Below are 12,602 nucleotides of genomic sequence, written 5' to 3' on the forward strand. Positions count from 1 at the left end.
TAAGATTCTCCTCGTCCATCCATACCCGTCCCTGGTCTTCTGAGGCGCAGAGGATGAATCATATGGTTATGGGGTGTGTGGTTCCCTTCGTCTTCAGGGTATTCAGTTGGTTTCTGGAAAACCTGGAAATAATCCCACTGCTGGCCCTAGGCTATACCCCTTGGACCATGTCCCAGTCCCGCTTGTGACATCATAGAAGGAAATGGGCATGTCATGTCAACAATGAGCAGGTATCCAAGGGATGCCAGGAAGGGCAGGGTTCTGTGCGGTTTCCTCAGAGTTCTGAGGTCAGGGGGTTTCATACGTCCAAAGCTTGACTCCTGGCAGGGTGTGGGGCTCCTTTGGTTACATAAGGGAGCTCTCCTCAGACTAAGCTCCTCCCTCCCTGTGATGCCAGAGAGGGAAAGTCTGGGAATGCCACACGAGTCTGCTCCTGCCTGTGCCTTTAGGGATGACAACAGGATTCAGGCTTCTTGGGGCCCTCCGTGTTCAGTTTCGGGGTATGACCTGACTCAGGTGCCTCACCTTGACTCCTGGGGGACTCTGGATTTCTTCTCTCAGCCTAAGGTGAACCTTTTAGAGCAAAGACCATGTCCTTGCAAGCCCTGAAGAGAAGTGAGGGAATGTGCAGCCTGGCAGCCCTGTCTTGGCCTTCTGAGAGCAGACACAGGCCAGTCTCTCTGTGACTTCAGTTCCTCATTCATCTGTCTTTACCTTGACTCCTGTCTCTTCTATGAAAGACTTCTTGGGAAATGCCACATCTTAGAAAAGTCTTAGTCTGCCTGCACCAAATCTCACAGACAATGGGTTGAGACCCAGGAGTGATGGGGAAGCTGCAGTCCAGGAGGCGGTCCCAGTATGGGTGGTGTGCTATCAGAGAACACACGGTGATCTCTTCCTTCTCTTCACTGACCAGACACAGCCTCTTGTAGAACCTTCACTCTAACAGATTTACTCTCTGAAAGGAAGGGGCTGAATTAAATGATTTTGTGCATCCCTGATCTTTTGTGGTTTACTGACGTTTCCTTTGTAGATAAATTGTCACTGAATGCTGTCTCCTTCTTTATTCGTACTTCACTTTTATTTTAATATTTTTGTTACTTATTTTTAGGGCTTTTTATTCCAAAACTGTGTTTAGGGTATGAAATTCTATTTAGCATGTGAAATACCTTTTTTGACTAATGTTCAGAAAGAGGACATGACCCACGGTTGGCCTCATCCTGGTGGAATGGCACAGTGTGGGCTCTGGAGAAATTCAGTGCCAGGGTTCAGTCCAGTTCCTATCATTTATGAGCTTTGAATTTGAGCTTCTTTATTCCAGCTTCTTTATCTGCAAATTGTGTTTGAAGAAGTCTAGTTTCATCCATCTCATCAGAACTGATTCAAATGTATTCTTTTTAACGGCTGAGTAATACTCCATTGTGTATATGTACCACAGCTTTCTTATCCGGGTTCATGTTTGGGAACGCATGTACAGCCGTGGTGGATTCATGTAAATGTATGGCAAAACCAATACAGTATTGTAAAGTAAAGTAAAAATAAAAATTAAAAAAAAGAAAAATTAAAAAAAAAGAAAAAAATCTATAGTGTAGGACCACAGACCTGTGTGATGTATGTAAATCACCTGGCACAGTATGAGAGAAGCTTTGGCACGTTGAATGAATGGCAGTTATTACGAAGGTGATTTTCACCCCCGAATGATCCAAACTTCCATCACATAATTTTCTTTCCAGCCTATATTAGAGAATATGCAACTCCAAACAATAATCAAATCCATATCAGCACTAATGCTCCCCAGCAAGTAAAACCAAGCAGTATTTTCCCTATTTGAGCACCTTTTAATGTGTTTGGGGTTATCTTCTCCACATGGATGCAAGTACAAGTTCATCTGTCTCAAGGACCAGCAACTTCCCTCTCAGGTGTGTGTGTGTGTGTGTGTGTGTGTTTCCCAAACCACCCCTAATTTAATACCACTGACAGTAAAAATTGAGCCCACCCTTAGTTTGCCAAGTTACACTAAACATAACCTATTTAAACTGCCCATTTACAGAGCAAGTTCTGGTGCTCCCATCCCAGAAAAAGAGAGACAGTCCAGGGACATCGTGGCATCTCGCTTCAATGGGTATCACCCTTATTTCTCAGAAACACTCTGGACAGCTTTTGATGAAAACACATAGTGTGAGTGTTCACTTGCCCTGGCTCAAGTGCACAGGGCCCCTTCCATTCCCTATGTTGAGATTCCCTATGGTTTTCAGATATCCCCAAATAATGGTAAATAAACGGCATCCCACTCCAGTACTCTTGCCTGGAAAATCCCATGGATGGAGGAGCCTGGTAGCCTGCAGTCCATGGGGACGCTGAGGGTCGGACACAACTAAGTGACTTCACTTTCCCTTTTCACTTTCATGCATTGGAGAAGGAAATGGCAACCCACTCGTGTTCTTGCCTGGAGAATCCCAGGGACGGGGGAGCCTGGTGGGCTGCCATCTATGGGGTTGCACAGAATCAGACGCCAGTGAGGTGACTTAGCAGTAGCAGTATATGGTTTACATATATCCTAGGTTTACGCCTCACCTCTGAGAACCATGATATGAGTTCTGGCATCACTCCCACAGCTTCATCTAGCCCATCATGCATCTGGACTGAAAATGACCTCCCACCGAGGAACTAGACGTTTCCCAAGACCCAGTGCTGCCTTAATCAGGTAACTTAGACATGCTTGCTCTCATCTGGAACCTCCTCTTCCACACCTCCCCCATTTAAATTTATGATTTGTTTATTCCTTAGAGTTAGCTCACCACCTTCCATATATGGTACCTGCTGCTAGACTCAAAATTCCATGGGCAGTGGCTTGGTCTCCATTTTCTTACCAACCCAGTACTATAAGAAAGCCTTCTAAACAGAAGATGGTCAATTCATTTGGCAGAAAACAGAAATAATGAGCAAAGACTCTGTTTTATTATGATTGAAGTGTCATACAGTTTGAATAAGCTACACAAATCTAAGTCCATGTTATTAGCTTTTACAAGGAAAGAAGACAGATAAGACAAATGAAGAAGAAACCTGCGTTTACTCTGAATGCTTTCTGATCCCAAATATTTATCTCTAGGATTCTCACACATTTCCAAGTAAAATCCTATTCCAGTGCTATATTACCTCATTCTGGACCATGAGGAAAATACTGAAGTCTTTTCAACTTGTTTACAAATAACGAACTCCTAGTCAAAAACCTAATAGCAGTAAACATGACTCCGTTGACATTAATAAACCTAAATTCTGAAGCAAAATAAACCTTATGAAGAGCAGTAACATTTAAAATTATAAAACACATCTACCTACCTACCAAAATCATCTGTTTTTGACTAGATAGTATTCACATGGATAAAAGGAACACATGTATATTTTGTTAAAACTGTACCTAAACTCCCATACTACTTAAAACTGTGAAGAACATATGGGTTTTGTTCCCCCCACCCCTACTACCCTGCGCTATTTTGGAGGTGGACTGTTCTCTTCCAACTCAAGGGGAACAAAATGCCCTGACCCTTCCCTAGATGTGGGAGGAGCTGTAGGACTTGGCCCTGGAAGGGTCACTGGCCTCAGCCATGGCTGGAGAAATGGAAATGCCTCTCAGCCCTGCTCTAACCACCTGATCTCTCAGAGCCTCGTCATAGAGGTCTGGGAAGGAACTCGGGACCCTATCCTGGATCTTGGCCAGAACTTCCAACACCTTCATCTTACTGGTCTCGGCATAAGATCTCGGGCCCCACAGGAACTCGTAGAGCGGAGGATCGCTATTGGGCACCTGGCGGTAGGTGAGGTACCCCTTCTGCACCAGATCTTTGGTGATGAGCTTTCTGGGCTCCCCAAAGATGGAGTGCTTCCTCCCAGCATAGATCCCCAACACATTGAGGAAATCCCAGATCTCCTCTTCGGTGGCGCGGTCACCCTTCATAAAGATGATGCCCAGGAGCGCCATGAGGAGACCAGACTTGGGCAGCTCCTCCTCATCACTTGAACCTTCCTCAACCCCGAGAGTGAACTTGTTGACGAGGGCGTAGATGTTCCTGCTGCAGTCGACTTCCTTCAGCTCCAGGCCAAACACCAGCTCCACATGCTCAGAGGCTCTGCTCAGGATCTCCGGGAAGTGCTGCTTGTACTTCCTGCCGATGACATTCAGCATGGCATTCTTTGTGATGGGCTCCTTCTTGGTGTACCTCTCCAGCAGGAAATCCATCACCAGGCTGGCCTTCCTCATGAGAGGATCTTTGCGAATGCTCCGAGCAAGCAGGGCTGCTCGGGCGGCATCTGCTCTTTCCTCCTCGGGGCCCTGGGCACCTTGATCAGCTCCTGCACAGGAAGCCTCTGCATCAGGAGAGCTAGGGGCCATGGCTCCCTGAAGCTCCTGGCGATCGCCAGCAGCAGGGGAGCTCGGGGGAGAACCCTGAGGGACAGAAGAGGGGGAGGAGGGGCACTCCTCTCCTGGGGCTGCAGCAGCACTGGCCTGGGCCTCCTGAGTGTCCCCCTGGACCTGGTGACGTTTCCCGTGGGCATGATGCTTCTTTTTGTGCTTCCGAGGCATGATGACACAGGTCAAGGACCGCAGGCGGGCGTGCAGTTAGGAAGGCAGGCAACGAGGGCGCCTTGAGGAAGGACAAAGAAATGTTGTGAGCACCTTCACCAGGGAGAGTCGTCCCCGGCTTAAACCAAGTCCACTTCGCAAGGCCACTTCTCTAGGACCCACAAGTCTCCTGTTCTCCTAGTCAGCCTGTCCCCTGAGACCCCTGAGGAGGAAGTGAGAGTGAGCCCTGGGGCACAGCCAGACAGCCCTGCCTGGGCGTTAGACGGGGGCCTGTGAGGGCAGGCAGGGGAGGCATGTCCTTTCAGTTCACATTCAGAGTTAGGATGAAAAACGGGGAATGACCCCCTAGCACCCGCCCCGATCCCTCTTCTGCTCTGAAGCTGATGCTGCCACCTTCCCTGTGACTCTGGAGAACGAGAGGAGGGAGCGCTCAGACTCCCACCGAAGGGTCCCAGGACCCGCCCTTCTGTAGGCAAGCTCTAACCTCCCCACTCAGACCGCAGCCTCCCTTCCCCGTGTTCGGCCAGGAGGAAATGCTAACCACGGGGGAGGGTCCTGATTGGCCCGTGTGTCGGGGAGGATGGTCCTCACCCTGGCTCCTCCTGAGCCCTGACATCCTCCCTGTACTGACGAGCTACAAGCCCTGGGACCGAGGTCCCCTCCTTACTCACTGTCCCACATCCGAGATAGCAATGAGGGTGCCCCGCAGCCGTTAGAGCTGCCCGGATACTACCCGCATGCTCTGAGGCCAAGTCGCGGGCTGGGGGTTTCACGTGGCCGCTGTTCTGAGGTGTGAGACCCTCAGTCCACCCCGAGGGTCCCTCCTTTTAGCTACAGGGCTCGGGGCTTTCCCTCTACTAAGCAGAACTCGAGTCCACCAGCCCCGGACCGAAGCCTTCCTCTCGGAGACCACCTGGGTGACGTGGCTGGACTTGGGGCTTAAGATGCAGGCCCAAATCTTTAAGGGGACAACAGGGGCAGGGTGGCCGGGCGTTATCCAGGCCCCCCCTTTTCAGAGGGAAAGGCTTGGTCGTGCCAGACATGTGTCCCCGCACTTGTAACACAGGTCACCTCACACTTGGACACCTTATGAGACCTGGGAGTCCTCCGTCTGGGCACCCTACACGGCAGTTCTCTAAGACGACAGCAGCTCTCCAAGATGGCTTCACAGCCGCAGCGTGTGTGCGTGGTCGTCACTTCCTGTCATGTGCTTCCGTGTTCCAGGCGGACAGCAGAGGCGGGGCCAGGGTGGGCGGGGTTCCGGGGGAGCTTCCCGGAGGATTGGCATGTGCACCTCTCCTTGAATCACAGCAGATCCTGAGACCTTCCCTGTACTGAGCAGTCTACGGGCCTCCCTCTCAGGCTCTAGCTTCCGTCAGCACCCCAGCAGGAATTGTTTCTGGCCTGGCCGAACTGGCTTCCTGGAGCTCCTGAGACTGACAGTGAGGGCACTTTCGGGCCCCTTCGTCTGGGCTGAGTGATGCTCCGTCCAATCTCCGTGTCTTCCCTTGTCCCATGTAGGTGGTGGGCTATGTGCCATCTGCTGACCTGAGGCCAAGGCCTCACATCGAAGACATCACGTCCCGAGACTCCTAGTGCAAAGTGCACCTACATCTCCTCTGGACACTTCTGCCTGAGGCTTCTAGGAAATGGCTGCTGCAGGTAAAATGAGCTGAGAGGGAAGGATGGGAGACTGCCTTCTGTGGTGTGGAACCCCTCACATCTCACTCAGGATCTTCATATTGACTGCTGGCAGGGCCTGGAAATCCTTCCCTTTCTGGTATGAATCCACCTCTGTCCCCAACCATGCCCCACACAATCCCAGTAGAGAAGTGAAGGGGCTCCTTAGCCTGACGGTTCTCGCTGTGGGCTCTTAGTCGACTGCAGGGGCATTGCTCGAAAGTTCTGAGGTGAATTTCTGTCCTTTGGTACAACTTTTGTGGTACTACATTTTCTGTTTTAGTCCCTGTGTGATAGTCTATTAAGGTGATCACTTAAAAGGGCCAATTGTCATCCACTAGCAAAGTTTGTGCTGGTTATTTCATGACCTCTGGCCCATACTGCCACATCCAGCTCAAACTTCTGTTCCCCATGGTCTTGGCATGGGAGCTCTGAGATGCTACCTCAGATTCCATCAGTGAGGCTGTAGCGATTCATGGCCCCAGGGCACAGTGGAAGAATCAAGGGCTGAACTTTAAAGCCTTTTCCAGCTGATCCTGTTGTCTTCTTCCCTTGTAGGCCCCACAGCCCTCGTCAGTCTCCGAGTACTCCCTCACCTTGACACTCATACGGTCAAGTTTATTGGAGACTTATTTTGCCTCGGGGATTATTTAGTTCTGTGTTTTTGCTTCTGTTAATAGTTGTCTTTGTTCCTTTTATAAGTGTTCCATGGTTTATTCTGGGTACAGGAAACAGCAGCCCATGCTTGCTTGTGGTCTCAGCTGGTCTGACTGGAGTAGATCTGTACAGGAGTTAAGGAACATCGACAGCCTTACAATATGTGCTCCTCAGGAATACACATAACATACTATTCTGTTTGAGACTTCTTTCTCCTAAGGCTGTCAGAAAGTTCTTCTTGTTGCCTCTATGTGGAATGTATACATTGTTTTGAGGTTTCTTTGTAGGTACGTTTTTTGCATGGTTGCTTTTATTTATGGTGTATTTTCTATTTCGTGACCTAAGTAGTTGTTGATACTTCCAGGCCAGAGTCTTGATTTTGCTATGGTGATCTATTTTATATGAGATAGCTGAAGTTCTTTATATGTTTGAATATTTCCTGTGCGTGTTTCCAAAGAGTTTTAATTCAAGGATAAAATATTATGTTATCTTTTGGTTTTCATTGTTCTTATTCATTTGGCATTGTTGTATATAACTCTGTACTGGCTATGTGTCCTTGTCCAGATTTTTTCTACATTTTAAATCAGTAGAGCGTTTATGAAAAATTTTAATTGGAGGATAATTGCTTTATAGTGTGTTAGTTTCTACTGTACAACACTATGAAGCAGATATAAGTATACATATATCCCCCTCCATGAGCATCCCTCACGCCACCCCCATCTCAGTCCTCTAGGTTATCACAGACAGCAGTCTGAGCTGCCTCTGTTCCAGAGCATCTCCCCACTAGCTATCTCTGGTACACATGGCCGTGCATATACGTCACAGCCTCTCTCAGTTTGTCCCTCTCTCTCCATCCCTTGCTGTGTCCACGTCTTTTCTCTGCATGTGTCTCTATTCCTGCCCTGCAGATAGATTCATCAGTGACATTTTCTAGATTCCATATAAATGCGTTAATATGCAATCCTTTTTGCTCTCTTTCTGGCTTACTTCACTCCGTGTAACTGACTCTAGGTGCATTCACCTCACTACAACTGACTTAAATTTGTGACTTTTTATGGTTGAGTAATAGTCCACTTATATAGCTACCACAACTTCTGTATCTATTCATCTGTCAGTGGAAGTTGAGGTGGTTGCTCCCATGTCCTAGCTATTGTAAATAGTGCTGCAATAAACAGTGCGGTCCATGAATGTTTTCACGCATGGCTTTCTCAGTGTGTATGCCCAGTAGTGGGATTGCTGAGTCATAGGGTAGTTTTATTTCTAGTTTTGAAAGGACTCTCCATACTGTTCTCCGTAGTGGCTCTATCAATTTACATTCTCCCTCAAAGTGCAAGAGGGTTCCCTTTTCTCCATGCCACTTCAGCACTTATTGTTTCTAGGTTTTTTTATGATAGCCTTTCTGGCAAGTATGAGGTGATGCATCATTGTAGCTTTGGTTTGCATTTTTTCATAATGAGTGGTGAACATCTTATCTTGTGAGCATCTGTAATTTTTTAAAGAACAGATTTAGGATTACAGAAAATTTAGCAGATAGTGTACAGAGTTCCTATAGAACCAGCCTCTTCCTCCACTTAGCATGTTCTGTTATTAATATCTTGGACTGGTTCAACTGATACATGTTTGTTTGTTAAAACTGAGCAACTCATATCAATATGGTGTTATTAACTTTTGTCCATTGCTTACAATATATTTTACTTTTGCTGGTTTGCAGTTCTGTGTTGTTGCTTTTGTTCAGTTGCTCAGTCATCTCTGACTGTGACCCCATGATCCGTAGCACACCAGGCTCCCTATGCTTCACCATCTCCTGGAGTTGGCTCAGACTCATGTCCATCCAATCAGTGATGCCATCCAAACATCTCATCCTCTGCTGCCTCCTTTTCTTTTTCCCTTCCATCTTTCCCAACATCAGGGTCTTTACCAATGAGTCGGCTCTTCCCCTCAGGTGGCCAAAAGTTTGGAGCTTCAACTTCAGCATCAGATACTCCCATGAATATTCAGGGTTGATGCCCTTCAGGAATGACTGGTTTGATCTCCTTTCTATCCAGGAGACTCTCAAGAGTCTTCCCCAGCACCACAATTCAACAGTATCAATTTTTCAGTGCTCCGCCTTCTTTACGGTCCAGCACTCACATCCACACATGACCCCTGGGAAAATCATAGCTTTCACTAGACACACCTCTTTTGTCAATGTGATGTTTCTGCTTTTTATTATGCGATCTAGGTTTGTCATAGCTTTTCTTGCAAAGAAAAAGCATCTTTTAATTTCATGGTGTCTTTTAATCTGGGGCTTCCCTCGTAGCTCAGTTGGTAAAGAATCTGCTTGCAGTGCAGTAGATCTGGGGTCAATTCCTGGGTCAGGTAGATCCCCTGGAGAAGGAAATGGGAACCCAATTCAGTATTCATGCCTGGAGAATCCCAGGGACAGAGGAGATTTGGCGGCTACAGTCCATGGGGTCGCAAGAGTGGGACACGACTTAGTGACTAAACCACCACCACCACCGCCATGGCTGCTTTCACCATCCACAGGGATTTTGGAGAAGAAATTTAAATCTTCCATTGTTTCTACTTTTTCCCCATCTGTTTGCAGTGAAGTGTTGGGACCAGATGCCATGATCTTAGCTGCTTGAATGTTGAGTTTAAGCCAGGTTTTTCATTCTCTTCTTTCACTCTCATCAAGAGTCTCTTTAATTCCACTTCACTTTCTGCCATAAGGGTGGTATCATATGCATATCTGAAGTTATTGATATTTCTCCTGGCAATTTGATTCCAGCCTGGGTTCATCCTTCTGGGAATTTCATGATGTACTGTGCATATAACTTAAATAATCAAGGTGACAATATGCAGCCTTGATGTACCTGTGTCCCAATTTTGAACCTGTCTGTTGTTCCTTGTCCACTTCTAACTGTTGCTTCTTGACATGTATAACAGTTTCTCACAAAGCAGGTAAGGTGGTCTGGTATTCCCATCATTTAAGATTTTTGCAGTTTCCTGTGATACAGGCAAAGGCTTTTGCATAGTCAAACAAGTAGAAGTTTTCTGGAATACTCTTGCTTTGTCTATGACCCAATGGAGATTACCAATTTGATATGTGATTCCTCTGCCTTTTCTGAACCCAGCTTGTACATATTGAAGTTCTCTTTTCAGATACTGTTGAAACGTAGCTTGAAGGATTTTGAGCATTCCCTAGCTTGCATGTGAAATGAGCACAATTATATGATAGTTTGAACATTCGTTGGCATTGCACTTCTTTGGGATTGGAATGAAAGCTTACCTTTTCCAGTCCTGTATCCTCTGCTGAGTGGTCCAAATTTGCTGGCCTATTGAGTGCAGTACGTTAACAACATCATCATTTAGGGTTTGAAATAGCTCAGCTGAAATTTCATCACCTCCACTAGGTTTGTTCTTAGGAATGCTTCCTAAGGCCCCCGTGACTTCACACTCCTGGATGTCTGGCTCTACGTGAGTGATCACAACATCGCTGTTATCTGGGTCATTAAGACCTTTGTTGACCAGTTCTTCTGTATCTCCTTGCCACCTCTTCTTAAAATCTTTTGCTTCTGTTCTGTCCCTATAGTTTCTGTCCTTTATTGTGCCCATCTTTGAATGAAATGTTCCCTTGGTATCTCTAGTTTTCTTGAAGAGAAGTCTAGTCTTTCCCATTCTATTTTTTCCCTCTATTTCTTTGCATTGTTCACTTGAAAATGCTTTCTTATTACTCCTTGCTGTTCTTTGGAAATCTGCATTCAGATTGGTATATCTTTCCTTTGCCCTTTGCTTCTCTTCTTTCTCAGGTATTTGTAAGGCCTCCTCAGACAACCATTTAGCCTTTTTCATAGCTTTTTCTTGTGGATGGTTTTGGTTACCACCTCCTATACCTTGTTCTGAACCTCCATCTTTAGTTTTTCAGGCAGTCTTTCTACCAGATCATATCCCTTGAAAGTATTCCTCACCTCCACAGTAAAATCATAAGGAACTTGATTTAGGTCATATCTGAATGGCCGAGTGATTTTCTCTACTTTCTTCAGCTTAAGTCTGTCTTTTGCAGTAAGGAGCTTATGATCTGAGCCAGAGTGAGCTCTGGGTCTTGTTTATGCAGACTGTGTAGAGCTTCTCCATCTTCAGCTGCAAGTTATTCATTTACTTCCTACATTTCCATTCCAGTCCCCTATTACAAAAAGGACATTTCTGGGGGATGTTAGTTCTAGGCTGTGATGTACATCTTCATAGCACCACTGGACTCTAGCTTCTTTGGCATCAGTTTTTGGCACATAGACTTGGATTACTGTGATGCGGAATGCTTTGCCTTGGAAATGAACCAAGATCATTCTGTCCTTGTGGACACTGCACCCAGTACCTGCAGTTCACAGTCTTTTTTTGACTATGAGACTGCTCCATTTCTTCTAATGGATTTTTGCCCACAGATACAATGGTAATCTCAATTAAATTCACCCATTCCTGTCCATGTTAGTTGTCTGATTTCTAAAATGTTGACGGTCACTCTTGCCATCTCTTGCCTGGCCAATTTCTATTGATTCATGGAGCTAACATTGAAGGTTCCTATGTAGTACTGTTCTTTACAGCATCAGCCTTTACTTTCACCACCAGACACATCTACAACTAAGTGTCGTTTTGACTTTGGCCCAGTCTCTTCATTCTTTCTGGAGCTATTTCTGGGCTCTTCCCCAATAGCATATTAGACACCTACTGACCTGGGTGGCTCAGGTGTCTCCCTCTGGTATGATCTCCTGGTATCATAACTTTTTGCCTTTTCATGATGTTCATGGGTTTCTCGAGGCAAGGATACTGAAGTGGTTTGCTATTCTCCTCTCCAGTGGACCGCATTTTGTTAGAATTCTCCACCATGACCCGTCCACCTTGGGTGGCCCTGCAAAGCCTGGCCCGTAACTTTTGAGTTACACAAAGGTGTGATCCACGGGATCATTTAGGTTAGCTTTGTGTGATTGTGGTTTTCATTCTAGAGAATAGGGCATTGTAGGTCTTCTGTCTGCCCTCTGAAGAATGAGTTTAAGAGGCTTGTGGAAGCTTGCTGATGGGAGGGACTGGCTATGAAGAAACCTGGCTCTTGCTCTATTGGGTCGGGTAATGCTCAGTAAATAAATACATAAAAATTCAGTTCAGTTCAGTTCAGTCGCGCAGTCGTGTCTGACTCTTTTGCGACCCCATGAATTGCAGCACGCCAGGCCTCCCTGTCCATCACCAACTCCCGGAGTTCACTCAGATTCACGTCCATTGAGTCAGTGATGCCATCCAGCCATCTCATCCTCTGTCGTCCCCTTCTCCTGCCCCCAATCCCTCCCAACATCACAGTCTTTTCCAATGAGTCAACTCTTCGCATGAGGTGGCCAAAGTACTGGAGTTTCAGCTTTAGCATCACTCCTTCCAAAGAAATCCCAGGGCTGATGTCCTTCAGAATGGACTGGTTGGATCTCCCTGCAGTCCAAGGGACTCTCAAGAGTCTTCTCCAACGCCACAGTTCAAAAGCATCAATTCTTTGGCGCTCAGCCTTCTTCACAGTCCAACTCTCACATCCATACATGACTACTGGAAAAACCATAGCCTTGACTAGACGGACCTTAGTCGGCAAAGTATAAAAATTAGAAAAGCATAACGAAATATGTAATTATTTCAATATGAGTAAAATGATTAATGACATTCTAACTGT

General features: G+C 46.4%; 1 protein-coding gene across 1 annotated transcript; it reads right to left on the bottom strand.

Annotated features, from left to right (window-relative positions):
• Nucleotides 1-3,550: 3,550 nt before the first annotated feature.
• Nucleotides 3,551-4,582, bottom strand: LOC138071911 (melanoma-associated antigen B17-like). The gene has a single exon (XM_068963287.1). The coding sequence runs from the start codon at nucleotides 4,580-4,582 to the stop codon at nucleotides 3,551-3,553; it is 1,032 nt and encodes a 343-aa protein (XP_068819388.1).
• Between the last annotated feature and the right edge of the window lie 8,020 nt (nucleotides 4,583-12,602).

Source organism: Capricornis sumatraensis, chromosome X (genome assembly GCF_032405125.1).
Source record: "Capricornis sumatraensis isolate serow.1 chromosome X, serow.2, whole genome shotgun sequence".
In the NCBI taxonomy this organism is placed as follows: Eukaryota; Metazoa; Chordata; class Mammalia; order Artiodactyla; family Bovidae; genus Capricornis; species Capricornis sumatraensis.

Bases quoted from the DNA above. Each gene is read 5' to 3' on its own strand.
- LOC138071911 (XM_068963287.1), bottom strand. From the start codon at position 4,582: ATGCCTCGGAAGCACAAAAAGAAGCATCATGCCCACGGGAAACGTCAC.